This window comes from Sphaeramia orbicularis, chromosome 3, assembly GCF_902148855.1.
Source record: "Sphaeramia orbicularis chromosome 3, fSphaOr1.1, whole genome shotgun sequence".
Taxonomy (NCBI): Eukaryota; Metazoa; Chordata; class Actinopteri; order Kurtiformes; family Apogonidae; genus Sphaeramia; species Sphaeramia orbicularis.
The window spans coordinates 15,269,491-15,295,282 of record NC_043959.1 but is presented as its reverse complement, the minus strand read 5'-3'; the positions used below and the strand labels follow the sequence as shown (position 1 = coordinate 15,295,282).

Genomic DNA, 25,792 nt, shown 5'->3' with positions numbered 1-25,792 from the left:
TAAACTACACACACACACACACACACAGTTTTGTGTAGTAGTTGTGTGTCTTGTGCACTTTCTCTGTCGCTGCTCAAACTCAGTAAACAACAGACCTCAGTGGGGTGTGTTCCTGCACGGCTGAGCTCAGCCAATCAGCATTTAGCTCCCTCCCACGTGGTTCTGTTGTTTACTACAGGCAGCGGAGCCACAGAGGGGGCTGATGGGAAAACCAGGACTGGATCACAGACCAGGGATCTGGAGTCAAAGACAAAACCAGTAGGAGGAACAATCCCAGTTTCATCCAGAAGAAGAAGAAACAAAGAAGAAGAAGAAAAAAGAGAGGAAGAAGAGGAAGAAAGAAGAAAAAGAAGAAAAAGAAGAGAGGAAGAAAGGAGAAGAAGAAGAAAAAGAAAGAGAGGTAGAAGAAGAAAAGAAGACAAAAAAGAAGAAAAAGGAGAAGACGAAGAAGAAGAAGCTGAAGTCAAAGAAGCTGAAACCCAAACTGTTCAAAGGCTGATTCCAGGATAAGTGGATCTGCTCTAAAAACCATGTAAACTCTAAACATGGAAGTCATGTCAGCTTTAGTTTATTTATCTGAACAGGTCTGATTTATTTATATAATTCATTTTCAGGTGGGATTAGTTTTAAAATCCAATTTTTAATTTATTTTTTATTATTTAACTTAAAATATAATTTCAGTTGCACTTTTAAGAAGAGGATGAGGATTGTTTACACAGTTTTTTACACACACACACACACACACACTCATATATATATATATATATATATATATATATATATATATATATATATATATATATATATATATATATATATATATAGGTACATATAATTTTTAAACGTTATTTTAAATGCAATCATTTTCTAGTTTGTGTTTTGCAGTTCCACCCGACTTCAAAAATCTGTTTTATGTTTGAAAAATAATTAAAGGAATGTTTTTCAGTCATAATTTGTCTACAAGCTCATTCTGTTCAAAACTGTTTCAGAAATCGTATTGTTCACTCAGTTTCGGAAATTGTATTGTTCACTCAGTTTCAGAAATCGTATCTGAAGGTCAGTTAAATATGGTTCCATCCCTGGAGTCTAACGGAAACAGATTCAAACTAATGTCATTTGTGGTTTGAAACTCTTCTCTTCATGTCTTCTGCTGATGGTAGATTTCCTTTTCATCCAATCCGGCTCCAGATCCAGATCCACATCCTGCGGTATCTGGGTCCAGGTCTTGGGTCCTCCCTGCTGGTGCTGTTGAGACTGGCAGCAACAGCAGAGCTCAGCTTCAGCTTCAGCTTTAGCCTAGACTGGACCTCACTGGTTGTTTTTGTGTGGGAACGTCTGGATCTGCAGGTATGTCACCAGTGATGCATGATGGGATTGACGGGCTTTAACTGTGGACTTGGACCGACAGTGTGCGGGGAGGGGGGGTGTCCTCTGGTTCCTGCGTCTGTTTAGGCTCAGATCTGTTTGGATCCGTTTGGACTCACAGGTCTGTTTGGATCCGTTTGGACTCACAGGTCTGTTTGGATCCGTTTGTAGGACTGTGATGGATGAATTGTAGGTTGAAGGTGCTTCCATGAGTGAATGTGGGTGAAGTTCAGTGTAAACCTGCTGGTTCTGCTTCATCTGCTTCAGTAGTGTTCTGCTGCAGATTCTAGTTCGAACCCAGGTCTGGTTCTGTCCAGTCCGGTTTGAGGCCACATGTATGCTTCACAGAAACACATCAGACACATTTACAGGCAGATAAAACACTGAGATGTGGATCCGGTTTCAGTCTGTTTCCGTCCTGTTTCAGTCCTATTTCTGTCTGTTTCAGTCAGGTTCAGGCTCTTTCAATCCGGTTTCAGTCCTGTTTCTGTCTATTTCAGTCCTGTTTCTGTCTGTTTCAGTCCTGTTTCAGTCTGTTTCAGTCAGGTTCAGTCTGTTTCAGTCCGTTTCAGTCCAGTTTCAGTCTGTATCAGTCCTGTTTCAGTCTGTTTCAGTCAGGTTCAGTCTGTTTCAGTCCAGTTTCACTTGTAGTTTCAGTCTGTTTCAGTCATTTTCAAATAGTTTCAGTCTTTTTCAGTCCAGGTTTAGTCAAGTTAAGTCTTTTTCAGTCAGTTTCAGTCTGTTTCAGTCCAGTTTCAGTTTAGCTTGTCTGTTTCAGTCTATTTCAGTCTGGTTTCAGTCTGTTTCAGTTTAGTTTCAGTCCTGTTTCAGTCCAGTTTCAGTTTAGTTTAAGTCAGTTTCGGTCAGTTTCAGTAATTTTCAAGTTGTTACAGTCCCTTTCCAATCAGTTTCAGTCTGTTTCAGTCCAGATTCAGTGTAGTTTGTCTTTTTCAGTCTGTTTCAGTCCAGTTTCAGTCTGTTACAGTCCTGTTTCTGTCCAGTTTCAGTCTGTTACAGTCCAGTTTCAGTCTATTTTAGTCTGTTTCAGTTTAGTTTCAGCCCAGTTTTAGTCCAGTTTCAGTTTAGTTTGTCTGTTACAGTCTATTTCAGTCCAGTTTCAATCTGTTTCAGTCCAGTTTCAGTTTAGTTTGTCTGTTTCAGTCTGTGTTAGTCCAGTTTCAGTCCTGTGTCATTCCTGTTTCAGTCCAGTTTAAGTTTACTTTGTCTGTTTCAGTTCAGTTTCATTCTTTTTCAGGTTGTTTCAGTCCAATTTCAGTCCAATTTTAATCTGTTTCTGTCCAGTTTTAGTCTGTTTCAGTTTGTTTCAGTCCAGTTTCAGTCTGTTTCAGTCCAGTTTTAGTTTGTTTAAGGTTGTTTCAGTTTGTTTCAGTCCAGTTTCAGTCTGTTTCAGTCCTGTTTCAGTCCGGCTTCAGTCCTGTTTCAGTCTGCTTGAGATTGTTTCAGTTTGTTTCAGTCCAGTTTCAGTCTGCTTCAGGATGTTTCAGTTTGTTTCAGTCGGTTTCAGTCCAATTTCAGTCCAGTTTCATTATGTTTCAGGTTGTTTCAGTCTGTTTCAGTCCAGTTTCAGTCTGTTTCAGGTTGTTTTTCCTCTCATTCATGATGACTTTTATTGTGGAGGGTGTCAGCTCTACTCTGAAGGAACCTGATTGGTCCAGAGTATGGAGCTGCAGGTGTGTGTGTGTGTGTGTGTATATGTGTATATAGACACACACATGTGTGTGTGTGTGTGTGTGTCTGACATGGATTACTCAATGTGACAGATGGTTTCAGACATTAATTGCTGCGTCTTTATCACATTACATCTGTTAATGATAACGAACGACACCTCAGTGAATTAAATGTGTCACCACAGCAACAGCATGGAAGCCCCTCCCCCTCCTATGAAGGTTTCCCATTAACCAGTGACTCACAGGAAGCAGAGGTTCCACATTCAGAGGACTGACACAGATGAACCGCTGTGTTGACGTCTGTTCTAAACTGTCCTCCACAGTGTCTGCTCAGTCTGGACAGAGACGCACCTCCAGCCCTGACCGGGGTCATATCAGGTCACTGTTGGACTGAGGGGGTTTATGGGTAAATTCACCGTCCAGGGCATCATTGAATTCCAACTCAAACACGTCTTTAGGAGTTCTTCCAAACGTCTGTAATGCTTTGAAGGTTAAAGGTGAAATCGCTTTATTATTCCTATTGGGAAATTCAGCTTCTGCGTTTTACCCATAATGCACAGCACCTCCCATTAGCATTAGCATATAGTCCACATCAGAGACTCCAGATCTTCTTTAAATCATTTCAATCAGACTCAGTCTGATATCTGATAAACAGAACCTGTCAGCAGACATGTGAGTCTACAGACCAGGGGTGTCAAACATATGGCCCCTGGGCCTAAACTGGGCCGTCAAAGGGTCCAGCATGGCCTGTGGGTCTAAACTGGGCCACCAGAGGGTCTAGCATGGCCCATGGGATCAATTTACAAAGTACAAAGAAGAAATGACATTATCAATGGGCTCAAAGTCAGATTAGTCCAAGTTCCACATTCAGACCAATATGTTCTGAAGTGGATCAGAACCAGGACAATAAGAACACAAGAACACATAGACAATGACAAACAAGTTTTTAAGTTAGTGTAGAGAGAAAAAAACTAAAACTACATGAAAAAAATTGACATCAACAAACTATCCTTTCACAATAAAATGTGAATAAACTGAATATGAACAACACGAAACGTCTTAATAATTTAAATAAATGTAATTTTAATATTATGCGCATTCTTTGTTCATTTGGAAGTTGTGTGTGACATGAAATAGTTCAATTGCACTTATGTTGTACGTGGTTGTTCAGCTTATTTTCATTTTCTTCATGTAAATGTACATTTTTTACAGTAAAACATACAGACAGGTTTAGAGTGGACATCATTTACAGGTTATGGTGTTATTCTTAACCCAAACCCAAACCCTTCAGATGAACCCAGGACACATGTCTGATCAGACCCATTCAGGATGGGAACCCATGGGTTAGGGTTAGTTTGACCACAGAGGGTAAGGGTAGGGTTAGGGTCCCAGACCACAGGATTAGGGCCCCAGACCACAGGGTTAGGGTTAGGGTTAGAGTCCCAGACCACATCCAAACACACCGTGTCTCATCAGATAAGACTGAGTCATGAAATGTGTCCTGACTGTTTCAGGACGTGTGTCAGAGCTGAAGACATGATCTGATGGACCAGGACGGACTTTAATGCAGTTCAGAATGAGGACGCAAATGGACAAACATGTCCAGAACACAGACAAAAGACTGTAGACAACCAAAGCGTCAGAATAACTTTTGCCGCGTTTCCACTACGTGGACCCGGCTCGACTTGGCTCTGGTACCAGGTCCTCTTCAAGACTGTTTCCATTACAGGATACTACTGACTGTAGAGTACCTGGTCATCATAGCAATGCGGGGCGTTACTTTCTGCTTAGAGTTGCTGATAAACTCGCTCGTTGCGTGTTGTCTCATCAAGCTCATGCTGAATTTTTACATCGTCCACCAAAGACTGAACCTCCTGGACCGACCATGGTGTAGTTTTACAGACTGTCATCATGTGGATTCACCTACTGACATATTTACTGTCAACTTCTGTATCTGTGTTTGTAAAAGGGCGGGTCACAGAGACAACTCTGACCAATCAGTGATCTGCAGTGTTTATACGTCACCTTTTAGTATCTGGTCCCCAGTCTGGGAACCTCGGTGGAGGTGATACCAAAAAACTAGTACCAGGTACCAGATTAAAGGTCCTTTATCGAAATAGAAATGTAAAAAGGCCGAGTCGAGTCGAGCCGGTACCACGTAGTGGAAACGCGGCATTAGTGTATATGTAGGTTTGGATGATGCGCTGTGATGAAAAAGTGAAGCCCTGCCCCTCCCACTGAGCTTCATGGGACATAAATCTGGACGAAACATGAATGGAGCTCAATCAATGGTTTGGATTGTGTCACATATGATGTTTGTACATGATACAAGTCAAGACAGTCTGTGGTCAAACTAACCCTAACCCTAAACCTAATCCTAAACCTTACCCTAACCCTAAGGTAACTGAAGTCGTCTGTCCAGCTGAATCAGGACCAGACTGGACTGATATTCATCTCTATTAATATAATATCACTCAGTTTAAAGATTAAGGTCAAAGGTCAAGAAAAGAAGGAAGACATTACAAAGTTCAGACCTTAAAGAAAAACCTGTTATTATAACATGTATTTGATGATGAAACCAAAGGTTTAAACCTGGGATCCCTGTTGACATAAAACTATACGAGACACCAGTGTGAAAATAATCCTATCATTTATGTACCTGGGTCCAGACCATGTGGGTTCACGTCCTCTGATCCGCTTCCATGTGGGACCGAATCTGTCTCTGTGTGTTTGTTCCAGTTTTTTGGTGGGACAGACGTACGAACGGATGGACATGCTGCCTAAAACCCGTCTGGGAAAGCGTTCTCCACTGGGGGCGCTGGTGAGCTCCACCTGCCCAGCAACAGGACCACGGATAGACCAGGAGACCGGGGAGACCAGCATGAGCAGAGTCAAAGGTCACCCTGGACTCAAGGTGAGAGGAGGATACTGTCAGACTAGACTGTAGTCCAGTGGGGTCAAACATATGGCTCGTGGTCCCAAACTAGGCTCCAAAGGGTCCGATCTGGCCACGGGTGAGCGTATGGGTGTATTCAGACCTACTTAGTTTGGTCCATTAGGGGTTAGGTTAGGTTAGGTTAGGTTAGGTTAGGTTAGGGTTAGGTTAGGGTAGGTTATGGTTAGGGAACTGAGTTCTGTATCAGAGGGTCCAAATAAAACCAAACAGTCCTGGAAAAACATTTAGAGTCCATCTGAGTTTACATCTGTGGGAGGAGCCTCTAGTAGCCATGGGCAGTATTACATTTTAATAAACCACGCCCACTGAGTCGGAGAGGATGGACCTGGGTAAAATGGACTCATGTCTGCAGATCTGTGTCTGTTTTTGGACCCTTTAATTAAACTTTTGTCCCTGTTCTTTTGTTCCTGGTCTGTATGTGACCTTTGACCTGGTTTAGACGTCATTGGACTGACGTGTCTCACCTGTGTGTCCTTGGTCTCAGGTCTACTTTCAGTGTGGACAGGATGATCCTGCTGGTTCCTCGGACCACGTTGACCTCATGCACAGTGACGTCTCTATCTGGCCTTCGTCTCCTCCCTCCTCATCCTCGTCCTCAGCGTCTCCGTCCTGCAGCAGATCTGTCTCCTCCTCCATCGACGTCCCCAGAAGGTGAGACTCAGTTCGCCCACTTTCACTTTCACCCCCTTGTTTCCTGTGTCCTTATCTCCTCTGTCTCCTCTGTCTTCTCTCCTTATCTCCTGTCTCCTTATATCCTCTGTCTCCTTATGTCTCCTTGTCTCCTTATGTCCTGTGTCCTTATGTCTCCTGTCTCCTTATGTCCTGTTTCCTTATGTCTCCTGTCTCCTTGTCTCCTGTCCAGTCAGAGGAGTCCAGATGAGGTGGACATGGACGAGTTGATGGCAGCGATGGTCCTCAGCAGTTTGTCGTGCAGCCCCTTGCTGCATAGCCCCGCCCTCCCGGACACCACAGGTAAACAACTACAACAACAAAAATAGAAACAACAACAAGAAACCCAGAGCAGTGTCAGGTTGAGGTTCTGATGATGTCACATGGTCTTTAGCTCCTCCCATGGACTGCGGTGGAGGCGAACTGTCTGACAGCAGCAGCGGCTACTGGAGCGTTGGCCACAGCAACAGAAGCCCTGCCCCTTCTCCACCGATGACGGAGTCCGACGCCGGCCCGACCACGCCCCCTGACGAGGGGCTGGACATGGAGATGGAGCAGATGCTGTTTGAGGAACCGGCGCCACGGAAACGCAGGGTAAGAACCGGAACTGGAACCGGACGGTGAAGCGGCGTCCGAACGCCACAGATCATAGGTCACATGTCCAGGACTGACGGCATTTTCCTCCAACAGAACTCAGTAAAGGCGGCGTTCAAATGTCTGTGGCCCAGCTGTGGGAAGGTCCTGACGTCAGTGGTGGGAATGAAACGCCACATTCGTACCACGCACCTGAGGTGAGTCTCACCTGAGGACACGGAGCATGTGGGCGTGGTCTCAGGGTTTACAGACGGACATCAGGTGACATCAATATTTATGGATCTGATTATTTATGGATCTGATCATTTATGGGTTTATGGGGATTTATGGGTCCAAAACTGACCCCCCCAAAGGGTCCAAAACTGACCCCCAAAGGGTCCAATCAGCTCATGGAATTAAATTAGAAAATACAAAAATTACACGGAAGACATTAATGGTTAATGATGTCAAATTCAGACCGATACGTTCTAAAGTGGATCAGAACCAGTCAAATACAAACACAATAAACTCTAAATAATGACAAAATGACTCCAAATATTTATGTTAGTGTAATTACAAATGAAAACATGAAACTATTGACATTTACCACCGATCCTTTGACCTTGAATGTGAATAAACTCAAACAGAACCATATTGTGTTTGTTATTAAAGACTCAGCTGAAGCAGAACATGGAGTATATTTATGGAGAACCTTCAGGGTGAGGATGGTTCCTGTTAGTCACACTGTTATCATTTTCGTTCTGATCTCCTTCAAAACACACATGGGTTTGACACCAATGGTGTAAACAGTCGAATGGAGAAAAGTCACAACGAAGGAAAACAAACACCATGTGACTGTTTCATTGGTACAAACTGTCGGCTTCGACACGTGTCTGTAGAAGTCGATTCTATGAAGGAAGAATGAAAACGGTCTCCTAGGCTCCACCCACAGCAGGTCTAATGCACAATTTGGATTACTGAGTGAAATCTGATTTTTTTTGTGTTGGTTCATATTCCACATTAAATGTGACTTCTATCAGTTTTGAGTCTGAACTGAATGTGACCCTGAAGTGACCCACATGCACTAAAGAGGTCCTGATGGAATATGTGACCACACAGGCACACACTGTGTTTACAGAAGGAAATATGGTTTTCCTCCGCTCCTTCTCCTGGGACGAACAACTGTGACGTTTGTCACATTTCAATGATGTAAACGTTGGATAAATGCGACCTGGACGTTCAGACTGAAGTCACATTGGAAAATATCAGATCTGTATCAGATTTTGGGCCACATTTGAAAGTGGTCTGGGTGGGATTTAGGACCGCATGTGAAAGTGGTCCGGGTGGGATTTAGGACCGCGTATGAAACTGGTCCGGGTCAGATGTAGGACCCCACATGAAAGTGGTCCGGGTCAGCTTCAGGACCCCACATGAAAGTGGTCCGGGTCAGATTCAGGACCCCACATGAAAGTGTTCCGGGTCAGATTTAGGACCCCACATGAAAGTGGTCTGGCTTCAGTCTGAACGCAGACTAACATCCTTGTTCCATTCTCACACAAATGCTGTCGACGCCATAATCAGCTGATCAGTCCTGTGGGTTAAACATTCGCTTCATCTGAACTTCAGTGCACTTTTCAAACACAAAAACCATTTCAAATAAGCCCCGCCCCAGAGCAGCAGCTGTCCAATCGTACGATAGTAGCCGTACCTACCTGTGCACATGAGGCGTCAAATGAACAGCAGGAACATTTACAACAGAGTCAATATACAACAACCAAGACGCTTTAACAACCAGACGGTGACTTCCTGTTTCAGTGTCACATGGTTTCTCTGTGCCCCACCCCTTTACACTCTCAGCCAATCCTGTGTCATTCATTTCAGTGGGACATGTGAATGTGAGGCTCAGACTTTGTCCGATTTTACATCCCAAAGTAAATATTATGTGATGTTTATCAGGCCATGCCCCTGAGGGGAGCGAGGAGGTGAAGAGCTTTAATATGACCTTTGACCTTGTCTCCAACAGTCGTGGTGCTGAACATGAGCGATGCTCCCGCAGTGAGGAGGATTTTTACTACACTGAGATCAACCAATGGGATCAGCAGCAGCAGTCCCCGCCCCTTCCTGTCCACAGTGGCCCCGCCCCCTCCTCCCCTAGCCACACCTCCTCCCCGCCCAGCCCCCCCCCTCCCTCACCTCCATCCCCACCTCCTCCAGGCTGCAGTGTCCTCAGTCGCTCCGCCCCCTCCTCTTCCTCCGGCAGCTTCTGGCAGGTCCAATCAGAGCACTCCTACCAGGTAGGGCAGGGCTTAAGACTGCTACCAATAATAAACAATAGTAATGGTTTGTTACGTTACATTATTTTTATGTATTATAGGATTTTCATCAGGTTTAGTTTTGTTGCATCATTTTGCTGCTTTAATGATTTAATTGTATTTTTTTTTTTTTCTTATTTTTATTAGTGAAAGTTTGGGAAGAACTCGACTCTGTCTTTTCTTCCTCATTTGTTCTTCATCTTCATCCTTCTTCATCTTCATCTTCATCACTGACCAAATAGTGAAACCACATGACAAACATTTACTCCTCTATCCTAAGGATCATGTCTAAAACCTGTATTTACATTCTGTCTTTAGGCCCCGCCCCCAAGTCACATGATCATTGCTGCAGTTCCAAGCCCCACCTGTCGTTGGACGGCTCCACTCACCAGCTGCCAGAGCAGACAGGTAAAGGTTTGGTGTTTTTAGGATGTGAGGTGATGAACCGAAAAGTCTGTGGGGTTTATTGTGTTTGTGACTGTTCTGGTTCTGTTCTGGTTCTGTTGGGTTTATTGTGTTTGTGACTGTTCTGGTTCTGTTGGGTTTATTACCAGGAGGTATTGTGATCACTTTGCTTTGTGTGTTTGTTTGTTTGTTTGCAAGATAACTCAAAAAGTTATGGATGGATTTGGATGAAAATTTCAAGAAATGTTGATACTGGCACAAGGAACAAATGGTTAAATTTTGGTGGTGATCAGGACACACACACACACACACACACACACACACACACACGACTGATTTGCCTTGGTGGAGGTCTGCGCTCTCTGAGTGCTTTTCATGTTGTGTTTGTGACTGTTCTGGTTCTGTTCAGTTTGTTGGGTTTATTGTGTTTGTAACTGTTCTGTGGACTCACTAGGGGACTCACTTGTGGACTCACTTCATTACTTCTGGACTCACTTGTTTAATCCCCTTCTTTAATCCACTTCCTGTTTTGTGGCGGTCACAGTCCAAGTGCAGCCTGTTGTTTGTTTCTGAACCTGTTGGAACTGGTTTCAGACCAGACCAGTGTGTAAAACTCCTCCCTGGTGGTTTTCATTCAGCAGGAAAACCCCCTCATGTTTGTGGTCACATTTTCCTTGGGTTTGTGTTGGAGCAGTGCTGCCTTCTGCAGGTGGACGGAGGGAAGTGCAGCCTGTGGAGACAGACGAGCAGAGATTTGAGAACTCAGAACCAGGAGAACCACGAAACCAAACAGTGAAAGAGAACAACTGAAGCGTTTAAAGAACCCTGTTAAAAAAGTGTGTGTTTGAATCAAAAAGTGATCAAACACACAAAGCAATAAATAAAAATACTGTTTTTTTTTACAATAAAACAATGACAGAGTTTAATAAGTGTCCATGTTTAAATGTATAGAGTTTAATAAGTGTTCATGTTGTTCAAATGTTCTAATGACCATGGACACCAGAACTCATCCACATGTTCTCTGCTTTGTACTAGTTTGACTAAAGATGAAACACTAATCAGACTAAAGCCGTAACGTACCCTGACCTTTAACCTCTCTGTCCTCAGGGTTTGGCGTGTCGTGTCCGCTCAGTCAGCGTTGGAGAACAGTGGCTGCAGCAGCACAGTGCCCCCTGCAGGTACATCTATAAACAAACACAACTTCTATAAACTCGCACCACATCTATAAACTCATACCACACTTCTATCTACATCTGTTCTTTCCCTTTTCTTTCTTTCCTTTTCTTTTCTTTTCTTTCCTTTCCTTTCCCTTTCTTTCCTTTTTGTTTCTCTCCTTTTTTCTTTCCTTTTCTTTCCTTTCCTTTCCTTTCTGTTTCTTTCCTGTTTGTTTCTCTCCTTTTTCCTTTCCTTTCCCTTTTCTATTCTTTTCTTTCCTTTTTTCTTTTCTTGTCTTTCCTTTTATTTCCTTTTCTTTCCTTTCCAGGAGGGTTCGCGGTGAAGCCAAGAAGTGTCGTAAAGTCTACGGTATCGAACACAGGGAGCAGTGGTGCACAGCCTGTCGATGGAAGAAGGCCTGCCAACGCTTCCTGGACTGAACTGGATCCACACACCTGGATCTAGACCTGGACCTGGACCTGGACTTGGACCTGGACCTCAGCTCCACCTGGTGGATGTTTTTTTACTCTGTACAGACATGTTTTTTTCACTCTCCTCTTCTTTCTACATTTGATAGAAGTATTTTCCATTCGTTGTATTTTGTTGATGCCGTCATCTTAATGAACCTGTTTCTGTTTAACCAACGGGGGCAGCTACGACCATGTGACCTTTGACCACCCTGTGTCTGTTTAACCAATGGGGGCAGCTACAATCATGTGACCTTTAATGAACCTGCATCTGTTTAACCAACGGGGGCAGCTACGAACATGTGACCTTTGACCCTCTGAGTCAGGCTCTTTTTCAGCTTGTTCCAAAAACTACTGGTAACCATGGCAACACTCCGGCTGGGGTTGGACCATGAAGGGGTTTGACTCTCGATGCTTCGTTCATGTCACGTTGGCAGAACAGGATGGCGACGGTTGCCATAGCAACACAGAACTCAGCTGAGTTTAGGAGAGTGTGTAAAGCCCAGGGTGTAAATAAAGTCCTGTTGATTTGTTCTGTTACTCAGCGAGTCGTAATAGATGATGTGATCCATCAGTAGGGATGGGACAAGAACCTGGTCCAGGACCGGTCTGGATCAGACCCCCAGTAGAAGGTCCACATTGACATCAGTCTCCACATCCTGGGTCCAGACCTGGGGCTGATGGTGGGTTTTCTCAGTCTTTCATCTGTTTTGATGGTTGTCTCTGATAATTGTCCAAGTGGATGTTGTGGAACCTCAGCTCCTTCATGAATACATGTGGGAGTTTCAGGCCCTCAGCTGGGTGTAGGAACTCACCAGCAGCCTCCTCCATCATGCTGCAGATTCCATAACCTGTGGTTGCAGTGGCTTGAACTTTTCAGATGTAGATGAACGTTTTCGGGGGTTTTGTTGCTACTCTGAACCCTGATCTGGGCTTTAGATCTGACTACAACAGTGGCGTTTCCGCGTGTTATTTAGTTGAAACTCACCAACACCACGGTAACGATAATAAGTTTTATGCTGCCTTCACGTGCAAGGGGAATTATGATAAATACTAGTTATGAAGTGGAAAACGCCCCCTGGCGTCGTATTTCCACTCAAGAACTGGGTAAAATGAAGATGAAAATGACCTTTGACCTTTTCAACATGGCACAGAGCGATGAGCAATTCACAGCCAAAGGTAAACAAACGGGGGTTTTATTAATCTTCTGCTGCTGTCAGCTGATGATTTGGCACATATATACTTTGCACAATTTGAGAAAAAAAATTACAAAAAAAACCCCTAGTAGCATTTCACTACGCCAACAAAAGCACTTGAACACAACGCACTTGTAATTTTGAATTGACTAGTGGAGATAATCATCTTCCTGACAGCACCCGAAGGCAGCAGTATTCTCCTGAATGTTTGACGATGCATTTTTTTTTATTTCTGTCTGAACGTGATGTGACACAGCTTTAAACTTTAACCTTCACCTTCAGGTCACACGGTCCAAAGCGTCTTCAGGAACAGGTTCATGTCAAAAAAGGGTGCAGTCAGAGGCTTGGATGGACCATCGGTGTTACATGGTGCATTCGGAGGCTTGTACGGACCACCGGTGTTACGTGGTGCTTTCAGAAGCTTGTACGGACTGCCGGTATTACGTGGTGCGTTCAGAGGCTTGTACAGACCATCTGTGTTCAGATGCACTTCAGCTCCATTTATTAACTCGTTGTTGTCAAACGTTAACGGAACTAAACTCTCTGTTGATGTGGTCGTCCGTCGGGTTCAGACGTCATGTCTTTGGAAGCAGAAGCCGTTTCTCGTGTCTATAGAACCTCCTGCAGGACGTCCAACATAAGGCCCATGGACCTGAACCAAAGGGTCCGATCCAGCACATGGACGAATTTATGACGGAAGATATGAGTCACTTTAGTTCAGGTTCCACATTCAGACCAGTACGATCTAAAGTGGGTCAGAACCAGAACAATCAGAACATAGGCTACGTTCAGACTGAAGGCAAATCAATCAATCAATCAATCAATCCAGTTTTATTTAAATAAGGCCAAATCAAAACAAAAGTTACCTCATGACACTTTACATATAGAACTGGAATAAACCAGACTGTTAAACCAATGTACAGAACCAACAGAATCCAATAGAACCTACAGAATCCAATAGAACCAACAGAATCCAACAAAACCAACAGAACCAATAGAACCAACAGAATCCAACTAAATGTTCTGTGTGTTTGTTGGATTTGTACTAAATGTTTGTTCTTGTTATTGATTAATTCGATCATATGTGCTGGCTTTTTTTTTTTCGTTTATTTTTGTCATATTTTGTTCTTCCTATTCTTTATTTTGTTCATATTTCTTCATTTTTTGTTATTTTTTTCTGTTAATGGTGCTCATGTTTGTCAAATTTCTCCAAAGTACTAAATGTTTTGTTTATTTGTAAATCCTAATTGCACTTATTTTTCTGAATACATTTCAGTTCGTTCCTGTTTTTGACATTTCTCAAGGATAGTTTGTCATTTTTATCATGTACTTTGACTGTTTTCACTGTAAAACACAGTCTGTATTTGTCATTATTGTAGGTTCTTGTGCTGTTCTTGTCCTGGTTCTGGTCCACTTTAGATCCTGTTGGTGTGAATGTGGAACCTGGGGTCACACGACTTAGATGTCCAGTCCAAGATGTTTGACACTGAACTATAGACAGTCTATTTTTATACATTTCTGCTCCGTCTTCCTGAAGCCTCAGAGGCAGACTGTGGGCACTTTAGGCTTCATTTATGTTCCGTTTTTGTCCGGAACATAAACTAAAAATTCAACCATGTACATGTTGATCGTTGTAATCGTTCCAGTGTTTGTTTGTTTTTTAAGATGCACTCTTTTATACACGAGGTCAAACCTGATGTTGAAATAAACTCATATCAACTTTCTCTGCTTTGTTTCTTCTGTTTGATGTGACTAAACTCTTAAAGTTTGGACGTTTTTTTTTTTAACCCTTTGACACTAAATACAACTAGTGTTAATTTAATTTACTGGCCTCAAGGTAAAAATGTCCTTGTAAAAACTGATATAGAATCATCATTTCAGTATTTTTTCCACTTTTTTTCCTCTATAAATCTGCACAAAAAGCTGCAGCGAAGGCTCGAACCCCCGAGGTCCGGTGTTTTATTGTAGTGGTGGGGGTGAGGAGGTTGGTGCTGGCTGATCTGAGGCGGGGGGGCAGGTAGTGCTGCTGAAGGAGATGGGTGAGATAGGGAGGGGCCAGAGTAAGGAGGGACTAGTAGGTGTGGAGGAGGAGGAGCTTGTATTGGATGAGGTCTGGTATGGACTAACCCAGTGGACCTGTTTGAGAATGGGGGGGGGGGGGTCTGTGGAGTGGGTGTGAGTGAGGAGGGGGGTGGCAGAGTTCTGGATATAGTTCAGTTTTTGGAGATGGGAGGAGGGCAGACCAGGAAATGAATGTGTGAAGGATTTCAGCAGCAGATTGACAGAGGGAGGAGGGGAGATGGGTGGTGTTTCAGAGGTGGAAAAAGGATGTTTTAATGATGTGACTTAAGTGGGTTTTGAATGAGAGGGTGGAGTCCATGATAAAACCGAGGTTGCGTACAGAAGAGGAGGGGTCACCTGTGTGACCATCGATGAGGAGGGAGATGTTCTGAGCTGAGGGGAGGAGAACTTTGGGACCAATGATGAGAAGTTCTGTTTTACTGCTGTTGAGTTTGAGTCAGTTCTGATCCATCCAGGTTTGGACATCAGACAGACAGTGTGTGATGGTGGAGACAAGAACTGAGGACATGGATTTGGTGGAGATGTAAACCTGGGTATCGTCGGCGTAGCAGTGGAAATGAAGTCCATGGTGACGGATGATGTGTCCAAGGGGTAACATGTAGATGATGAAGAGGAGGGGCCCAAGCACCGAACCTTGGGGGACACCGGTTGTGACAGGGAAGGTGTGAGATTGGACGTTGTTGATGGAGATGTAGTGATGGCAGCCGGAGAGGTAGGAGAAGAACCAGGAGAGAGCTGTGCCAGATGTGCCCATGGATTGTAAATGGTGGAGGAGGACAGTGTGGTCGATGGTGTCATATGCAGCACTGAGGTCTAGGAGGAGGATGGAAAGGGAACCAGAGTCAGCGGCGAGGAGGAGGAGGTCATTGGAGACTTTTAGGAGGGTTGTTTCAGTACTGTGGTGGGGGCCAAAACCAGATTGGAATGTTTCAAAAAGCTGGAAGTTGAGAAGATGTTGTTGGAGTTGGGAGATGATGGCGCCTTCCAGTATTTTGGAGAGTAGGGGGAGATTGGAGATGGGTCTGAAGTTGTCCAGGTTGTCAGGGTCCAGGCCAGGTTTTTTCAGAAGGGGTGCAATTGTGGCTAGTTTGAGAGTGGGAGGGGCAGTTCCAGAGCTGAGGGAGGTGTTGATGATGTTGTTGATGAGTGGGCTGATAGTAGGGATGCAGGCTTTTAGGAGTGGAGAAAGAGTTTGGTGGTGTCAGAGAGGGATAAGGGGGCAAAGAATTAAAGACTGTGGTTTGAGGGTGAGTTGAGGCCAGATTCTGGGGGAGAGTGAGTGGACAGAGAGGAGTTCAGTGTGATGTGTATGGTTTGGATTTTGGAGTGGAAAAATGACAGGTAGTTATTGCATTTTTCTGCAGAGAATGTGGAGGAGATGTTGTCCTTGGGTTTGGTGAGCTGAGCACATGTGGAGAACAGGGTGGTGGTGGAGGTTTGTGGAACTGGAGCGTATGACTTGGCAGTAGTAGTTGGTACGGGCGTTGTTGAGAGCTGTGCAGTAGGTGGAGGTGAAGTGTTTGTAGGCTTTACGTGGGGGCTTTGGTTGAGAAATCCTTGTGGCAGAAGTTGAAACGGGGAGGAGGTTGTAGTGGGTCATGTGACCAGTGCGCAGATGACATATACGGATGTGGTTGGAGCAGAGTCCAGGATGGTGCATGGTGCTGTCGGACCAGAGTGATGGAATAGTGTTTTCAGCGGCGGAATGGATGATAAAGTTAGAACGGGTGGATGTAAGGAAGAAGAAGAAGAAGAAGAAGAAGAAGAAGAAGAAGAAGAAGAAGAATGTTGTTGTCAGAATGTCCGGTGAGGGGGGGTGCATGGAGGTTGAGGCTGAGGATCTGTGAGGATGTGTACTGGACAACCATGGTTGGGTGGTGGATGACGGTGACGGTGGCAGAGGTCAGAAGAAGAGCCACTAAAGCGCCAACATTCCTGACAGACTGTTCTGGAGCGCAGGGCATCCCAAAACCAAGGTATGGGCCGTTCTTTGGCCAGATCACAGCTGGGACAATGCGTGGTGTCATGGAGGTGATCCGCCTGTGGCACTGCTCAGGTGGAATGGAAGCCCAGGTTGGTTTGATAGTGTCCTTCAGCTCATCTGCATTGGTGGATCTGCTGTCTCTCATCTTCCTCTGGACAATCCTCCATAGATTCTCTATGGGGTTCAGGTCAGGTGAGTTTTCTGCTCCATCACAGTAACACTAGAGTCACTGAATCAGCTTTTGGTATCTTTGGCAGTGTGGGCAGGTGCCAAGTCTCGCTGGAAAATGAAATCAGCATCTACATAAAGTCAGTCAGCAGAAGGAAGCATGATGTGTTCTAAAATGTCCTGGTAGATGGGCTAGTGGACTGTGGACTTCAGAAAACACAGTGGACCAACACCAGCAGATGACATGGAAGACTGTGGAAACTTCACACTGAACTTCAACGTGGACTCTGTGCCTCTCCACTCTTCCTCCAGACTCTGGGACCTTGATTTCCAAATGACATGTAAAATGTACTTTCATCTGAACAGAGGACTTTGGACTTTCCGCAGTCAGTGCTGGTTTGGTCTGAAGATCAGAGACAGCAGATCCGCCAATACAGATGAGCTGAAGGACACTACCAAACCAACCTGGGCTTCCATTCCACCTGAGCAGTGCCACAGGCTGATCACCTCCATGACAACACACACTGATGCATGACTTCATGTAAAAGTAGAACCAACCAAGTGTTGAGTTCATACAAAAGAACAGACTTTACAGAAGACTGACATTTATGTTTAAAATTTCCTTTTTTAAAAATTGATTTTATTGATAATATTCTAATTTTCTGAGAAACTGAATTTTGTTTTTTCATTATCTGTAAGACATAAACATCAACATTTGAACAAATAACGGCTTGAAATATTTCACTCTGTCTAATGAGTCTATATAATATATGGGTTTCATTTTCTGAAACGAGTGAAAAAAAATACTGAATATTTGAGATGTACCTATAAAGAAACACACCTTCAAATACACTGAAACGCACTGAAACTTAAAACACCTGTGTTTTAAATAAAGTTTTTATTAAACATGATCCAGTTCAATAATAAGACAAACTGAACAGAAATGTCCTGTAAAGAGATAATAAAAAAGAACTGCAGGTACAGTGACCGGCCCACACTCGCACTGAAACGCACTGAAACAAACACACAAACAAACACACTGAAACAAACAGACTGAAACCCAGTCGGACTGTGACGCTGCTGTAATAAATTATATGTACAGTCCAGGTCCATGTGAGTTCACTCTGCAGCGTTGGAGCCCGAATCTGAAAAGGAAGAGAACACACAAACCTGTTAGAACACCAACAGAACCTGTGGCAGTACGGTAAATAAATGGACGGAAGCTGAGTTTAGGATGAACCTGAAACATCTAATATACAGGGGGGGTCAAAGTCATGTAAGCTGGACCAGAACCATAATAACCTAGAACCAATCCAAGGTTCAGGTTCCACATTCAGACCAGTATGATCTAAACTGGACCAGAACCAATCCAAGGTTCAGGTTCCACATTCAGACCAGTATGATCTAAACTGGACCAGAACCATAATAACCTAGAACCAGTCAAAAACAGTAAAATTACATAATGAAAATGTAAATAACCTGAACAACCAGAAAAGTCAAACCACAAAGAAAATTAAGAGCAATGGACTCATGACAATAGAACAAAAGAAGAATAATAATAGAAGAATAACTATAGAAATATAACAATAGAACACTAACTATAGAACAATAACAATAAAACGATAACTACAGAAATATAACAATAGAACAGTAACTATAGAACAATAACAATAGAACAATACCTACAGAAATACAACAATAGAATAACACATTTTTGTCTTTGTTTTCATGTAAAAAGTCAAAGTGCCATTTCAACAGGGCCTCGTGAATCCAAGCACATTCAAACTTCTACAGAAGATCTACAGCAAATATTTAATAACAGGTTAGATATATTTAATAACAGGCAAAATCTATTTAATATCAGGTTAAATATTATTTAATAACAGGCTACATATTATTTAATAACAGGTTAAATATATTTAATAACAGGTTAAATAATGGTATGTGACCCATTCATCCCTTGGTCCTGATCGGACCTTCTGACGGCTGGTTTTGAACCATGAGCCACATGTTTGACACCCCTGTTCTAAGGATGGAACCATTACAGAGTTTGGTGTTATGATTATCATCACAGAATTCACCAGTGTTTCACCACCACTACCATTATTGTACAGGGCTTATACTTGGGGGTAAAGTCTGTGCCACACCCCCAAGTATAAACCCCCCTGTGCCACCCCCCACCCCACCCCCAAGAATAAACCCCCCTATGCCACACCCCCCACGTATAAACCCCCCTATGCCACACCCCCCACGTATAAACCCCCCCTGTACCACATCCCCCCAAGTATAAACTCCCCAGTGCCACACCCCCAAGTATAAACTCCCCTGTGCCACCCCCCCCAAGAATAAACCCCCCTGTGCCACACCTCCCCAAGTATAAACCACCTGTGCCACACCTCCCCAAGTATAAACCCCCCTGTTCCACACCCCCCACATATACACCCCCCTGTGCCACACCCCCACGTATACACCCCCCTGTGCCACGCCCCCCCCCCCCCCCCCCCCCAAGTATAAACCCCCCCAGTGCCACACACCCCCAAGTATAAACCCCCCCAGTGCCACACCCCCACGTATACACCCCCCTATTCTACCCCCCCCCCCCCCCCCCCCCAAGTATAAACCCCCTGTTCCACACCCCCAGGTATAAACCCCCCTGTTCCACACCCCCCATGTATACACCCCCCTGTGCCACCCCCCCAAGTATAAACCCCCCTGTGCCACACCCCCCCCAAGTATAAACACCCCTGTGCCACCCCCACCCAAGTACAAACCCCCGTGCCGCACCACCACGTATAAACCCCCGTGCCACCCCCCCCAAGCATAAACCCCCTAGTGCCACACCCCCAAGTATAAACCCCCCAGTGCCCCCCCCCCCCAAGTATAAACCCACGTGCCGCACCACCACGTACAAACTCCCCTGTGCCACCCCCCCCAGTATAAACCCCCCTGTGCCACTCCCCCACCCAAGTATAAACTCCCCTGTGCCACACCCCCAAGTATAAGTCTGAAGGGTCTGTCTGTAAAAGCTGAAGCTTCTCTGACAGTCTGAAGCGTCTGTGTACACACTGGTGTGAATGGGTCGGTCGATGGGAGCTTAAATTGAAGCTGTGTACATGATGGTAGCGAACACAAACTCTAGGAAAACAAAAGAGAACCTGCATCAAAAATATATTTACGGTCAAAACGATTCATAAATACATGATGCTTTTCTGAATTTGTGAAGAAGCTGGTTCCTTCTGTGTCATTTCCACTGGTGGAACATTGAATGCAGCTTCTGTGACGCTGCTTCAGTTCAGTGCTGAAGCGTATAGAGGTGTGTCTTTGGTTCTTCATCTACTGTATTTTATCAGAGGGGTTTTGGCGGCCTTGACCATTAACTGTGACGGTTAAAATTCTGATGAATCGTAACACCATGACACGGTTACAGCCCTACCCTGTTCTAGTCTGACCACACTGGGGTCAAAGGTCAACTCACTCTTTCCGTCACAGGCGACGATCTTGACCTTGTCGACCTTGACAAGGTCGGTGACCTCCCTGAACTCCACGTCGTTCAGGACGAACGTCCACACGTTGTCGCAGAACCTGTATGTGTTGAGGGAACCCTGCAGAACCAGACCAGAACCCAGTCACTGACAATGAACACTAGAAACACACACACACACACTGTATGGAATGATAGACAGTAGACTGAGTTCATCTGCTGATCACCTCGCTTTATTTGATGATAGAAAATGTGATTGACAGCTGTATTGACCAGTCACTGTCCAGAATCTACAAAGGTGGCTGCCGTGTCTTCCATTCAACTACAAATTAAATGTTGAGCCGTGTTTTACATTAGATTAGACTGATTACATTAGATGGACTAGAGGAGACTTTATTGATCCCACAATCAGGAATTTCATTGGTCAAGACAACAAAATAAAAAGCAGAGGCATAAAGATACTGTAAAAAACTAACAATATAAAAATACTAGAAGTACAAGTATAGACTATAAACATATGTAGATAAGAGCGATGACAGATGGGACATAAACAGACCACAACTCCACTGTTTTAGACGACTGATCACAACGTTTATGTAGACGTCAAACAGGAAGTGAGGTTCTACCACGGATCCACATGTGACCAATGGAAATGCAGCTGTGAACATGGTGTTTACAGACCATGGGGTGTTCACAGCTGTAGAGGTCAGAGGGGACTCACCCTGAAGTTGACTCTGTTGCGGACTCGGTTTGCGAGTGCTGTGTTGATGGCTTTATCAAACTGGAGGAGGACCTGAAGGGCCAGCTGAGGCGTGATCTGCTGAGTCTGGACACACAAAGCACACGGCCACGTTAGACCAGGACCCAGGACCCAGGGCCACCCCACCCCGATGTTAGCAACAACAGACCAGGGGCCTCATGTATAAAGCCTGCGCACGCACAAAAACGTGGCGTACGTCCTTTTCCACGATCACATTCAGATGTATAAAGAGTGGAATGACCGTGGAAATGTGCTGACCTCCACTCCAACTCCATAGCTGGCATACGCACATTTCTAGTGCTTTGGAACCTTTGGCAACACTTGGAGGTGACACTGGGAAACTGTTAATGATGTGGAAAAGGTCATTCCACAGAGTGATGTGCACATCAAGGATACACAGATGAACAATGAACACACCAACACGTCATCCTACTGTCAGAGCAGCACATCCACCACCAGAACCAGACCAACCCTGGACCCATCAATGCCAATCCTGCCTGGGAGAACATTCAGCCCAATAACAAATATATAGAGACAAGGACACAAAATTCCCTGGTTTATAAATGCATTTAATGGAGGATTAATGTCTGTGGGAACATTTATAAGTCAGTCCAGGTGTTCATTGTTGACACTGATTGTCCTCATGATGTCCTCTTGTGACTCAGGTGAGCACAGACCCATTCCGGTCAGATGGGCATCTGTAGCTGGCTGTTGGACCGGAGGATCGGCTAACACCGGGGAGGCAGCAGGACGCCTCTGTGACAGGAGGTTGATACTGCATCTCACTGTCTTTTGTCTCATTGCTGGAAAATAATAATTTGAGTAATTGAATATGAGTCAAAGTCTTTGATTTCCTCTTTGATATTCTGACATGATCACACATGAACCTTTATCTAGTTTGGCTGTGATTAGACTATTGTATGACCCGTAGAATGAACTAATGTGTGACTTACACTAATACTAAATATATTTACTTTGGGGATGATCCCAGTCACCCCTGTTAGACCAGTGTCACCCACAGTATCAGTGACTCTGCTCAAATGGGCTGAGTTCATCCTCTTCTCTTTTTCCGTCCTGTTTCATCCTCCGCTTCGTGTCCACCTTGACATCATGTGATCATGTAGAGGGGAAGCCCAGAGGGAATCCCACCTGCAGGCCCCGTTTATACTAATTAGCATATTTAAATGTGGGCATGGAGAGGAAGGAGTCTGGTACTTCAACATACGCGGTCAATTTGACGTTGATTGGGATGTATAAAGGAAGTGAACTTGGATTTGGGTGTACGCTTAGTTTTATTCATGTGGATTGTTTTGCTAGTACGGACTTTTCTGGATCTAAGCATATGCCAGGTTTACGTATGAAATCCACACAAGTCTTTGTACATGAGGCCCCTGGTATTTTACATTTCATTCAATGAATAAAGAGAACAAAACAACCACTGGCTGCACAATCAAAATGTAGGCCTTGTCTATTTTAGTAAAAATTTGCATGAATGAGCTCATTCAAAAAAGCTTTAGTTATACAAACTCAGTTTGGTTTCATTCTGTCCCACTTTATCATGCATATCCATGGACACAAATATGGAAAAACTATCACAAACATCCACAGTGAGCGGCTGTCGTCTTCAGATCTGATCAGGGTTCTTCATTTCCACATTAGTACTTGATCTAAACCTTTTAGTTTAGATCCTGTCCTCCTGCTGTGTGGTTTAGAATGTAAACTGTAATTATAGAATCATCCGCTGTTCAACTAACTGTAATTTAATGTTAGACAAGGTAGACATGTTAGCACCAACATGCTAAATCTAGGCTTTACTCGTGCAAATTTTGCCGAACAAACAGCTGTATTAAAGGTTTACTTCGGTGACTTGACTGTTCTTCTGTAGTCTGTATAGCACCTGTAAACTGGACTCAACACCTGGTTACTGAAGCCTGAAACCGGTTAGTGCCGATAGCATCATGCTAGGCTATGCTAACCTCCCAGCGGAATGCAGAGATGTTATGGATGTAAATACGTTAGCATTCGGGGAACGCACCGACAACATAAATGTAGCCTCTGCTTATGCTGATTTTCGACACGGAATGGCCTGGATTACTTTTACTTGGATGAGTTTACTGCTTCTTACAGTGTCAGTTTCAGTAGTTTGTACATCGCCGCTAAAACCAGGAAAACAGCTGGGTACTGAAGCCGGTTAGTGCCGTAAGCATCATGCTAGGCTAGGCTAAAGTCCCCGTGGAATATAGAGATGTTGTTGAGTTAAAGATGTTAGCATCAGGACATAAAAACACGCTCCATGTAGTTGTTGCTGATGTTGAATGAACAGTGGAGTTGATGTTTAGTCCGATGACTGTCACTTTATGTAGTCTGTATATCCCCACTAAACTCAGGTAAACAGCTGGTTACTGAAGCCTGAAACCGATCGGTGTCGTTAGCATTATGCTAAGCTAAGCTAAGATAAGCTAGCTGCAGACTGTACCTGAATGAGCTCGTCCAGACTCTCCTGCAGGCTGTTTCCCAGAGTAGTGTTTCTGTACAGCTGGTAGGCCATGGTGGAAACACAAGGAAGAACCGAGCGGAACTATCCCACTGTCCCACCGCTCATACAGCTAACGGAGCTAACGGCTTTCCCTCCGCTGCACACGGGCGCTGAGTGGCAAAGTCGGCGGTGTCTGGAGCCACAAACCGGAAACGGAACGGGACTTCCGGCCTCGGCTTCACAATAAAACACGAAAAAACACCCAAAAATTAAATCTTTTTTTTTTTTTTTAATTATTATTGTTAGAATTAATCATGATGATGGATTGATCCGCGTAAATGCGTTAATTTCGACAACCCTAATATAAACAAATCTAATCTAACATAATCAAAACTAATCTAATCTATTCTAATCTAGTCCAGTCTAATCTAACATAATCTAATCTACTGTATTTTAATGTAGTCTGATCTAATGTAATCTAATCTAATCTTTATTCATTTTCTGAACCCACTTTATCCTCACTAGGGTAAGTAACGGGGGTCGCTTGGAGCCTATCCCAGCTACATAGGGGCGAAGGCAGGCTACACCCTGGACAAGTTGTCAGTTCATTGCAGGGCTGACATATAGAGACAAACAATCACTCTCACATTCACACCTATGGGCAATTTAGATTAACCAATTAACCTATTAGTGCGTGTTTTTTTTTTGGATTGTGGGAGGAAGCCGGAGTACCTGGAGAGAAACCCACGCAGACACAGGGAGAACATGCAAACTGCACACAGAAAGGTCCCACCCCCTGTCGACAGGTGTTGGAATCGAACCCAGGACCTTCTTGCTGTGAGGCACGAGTGCTAACCACTGCACCACCGTGTTGCCCAAAAGTCACTGACCTGCCTGGGGTTTGAACTCATGCCTCCCATACAATAGACCACAGCTCTCACCACTGGTCTACTGGCAGACACTAATCTAATCTAATCTAATCTAATCTAATCTAATCTAATCTAATCTAATCTAATCTAATCCAGTCTAAACTGATCTAATCTAATCTAATCTAATCCAGTCTAAACTGATGTAATCTAATCTAATCTAATCTAATCTAATCTAATCTAATCTAATCTAATCTAATCTAATCTAATCTAATCTAATCTAATCCAGTCGAAACTGATTTTATCTAAACTAATAAAATCTAAACTAATCTAATCTAGTCTAAATTGATCTAATCTAATCTAATCTAATCTAATCTCAGCTCCACCCCCTGCCCACTGGTCTGATAAAAGCTTCCATACCCCCCCCCCCCCCCCCCCCCCATAACTGCCGTAGTTCACTCTTCTCTCCTCTGGTCCCTTCATCTCTTAAATCACTGTGGTGATTAAATAAACTTCCATAAATAAGTACAGACTGAATTATGTCTGATATTCAACCACGTGTTTGTGACACTATTGGACAGAACAACTACTGAATTTAAGTTTTTTTAGGATGTAATGAAGGAAAAGTCCAAGACTTCATCAGCAGAACTTTTCACATACGATGAAACTGGAGGAAAAAAAACAGACAAAAAAAGAAGAAACTCACCAAAATTGCAAATATTTACAGATAAACAGGATTGAATAGAAGAAGATAGAAGACAGTTCCACCAGTGACCACCAGGGGGAACTAAACCACCAAACACCGAACCAACAGAGAAACACAGAAGACCGTTCCACCACTGACCACCAGGAGGAACTAAATCACCAAACACCGAAAAATATGACAAATATCATCCATAGAAAGGAAAAGGTTTTATCTTTATTCATTAGTATCAGTGAGAAGTGGATGAATCCAATAAAATAAAAGAAAAAGGGTTTTAATAATAATCAAATATAATTAATTAATGTAAAAGAAAAAGGGTTTTAATAATAATTAGATATAATCAATTAATGTAAAAGAAAAATGGTTTTAATAATAATTAAATATTATCAATTAATATAAAAGAAAAAGAGTTTTAAAAACAATTTAATATAATCAATTAATATAAAAGAAAAAGGCTTTTGATAATAATTAATTACAATCAAGTGA

General features: G+C 43.7%; 2 protein-coding genes across 5 annotated transcripts; one reads left to right on the top strand and one right to left on the bottom strand.

The window, feature by feature from the left end:
* The first annotated feature begins 1,234 nt into the window (after positions 1-1,234).
* Positions 1,235-14,510, top strand: znf395a (zinc finger protein 395a). 2 transcript variants are annotated; one of them, XM_030122100.1, is made up of 10 exons: positions 1,235-1,347; positions 5,793-5,967; positions 6,494-6,660; positions 6,872-6,981; positions 7,073-7,272; positions 7,369-7,469; positions 9,275-9,545; positions 9,882-9,971; positions 11,076-11,146; positions 11,452-14,510. In XM_030122100.1, the coding sequence occupies exons 2-10, from the start codon at positions 5,821-5,823 to the stop codon at positions 11,561-11,563; spliced, it is 1,269 nt and encodes a 422-aa protein (XP_029977960.1). In that variant the 5' UTR covers positions 1,235-1,347; positions 5,793-5,820; the 3' UTR covers positions 11,564-14,510. The 2 variants fall into 2 exon arrangements, with proteins under 2 accessions (XP_029977960.1, XP_029977968.1); XM_030122108.1 differs by having other exon boundaries at positions 1,341-1,351.
* Positions 14,511-17,897: 3,387 nt separating this feature from the next.
* On the bottom strand, positions 17,898-23,938 carry gtf2a2 (general transcription factor IIA, 2). 3 transcript variants are annotated; one of them, XR_003934124.1, is made up of 5 exons: positions 23,738-23,938; positions 21,223-21,327; positions 20,496-20,622; positions 18,067-18,165; positions 17,898-18,030 (listed from the first exon to the last, which is right to left on the bottom strand). XR_003934124.1 is itself a non-coding variant. In XM_030122495.1 (4 exons), the coding sequence occupies exons 1-4, from the start codon at positions 23,807-23,809 to the stop codon at positions 18,140-18,142; spliced, it is 330 nt and encodes a 109-aa protein (XP_029978355.1). In that variant the 5' UTR covers positions 23,810-23,938; the 3' UTR covers positions 17,898-18,139. The 3 variants fall into 3 exon arrangements, 1 of the variants encoding a protein (XP_029978355.1); XR_003934126.1 differs by having other exon boundaries at positions 17,898-18,018; positions 18,069-18,165; XM_030122495.1 differs by having other exon boundaries at positions 17,898-18,165.
* Between the last annotated feature and the right edge of the window lie 1,854 nt (positions 23,939-25,792).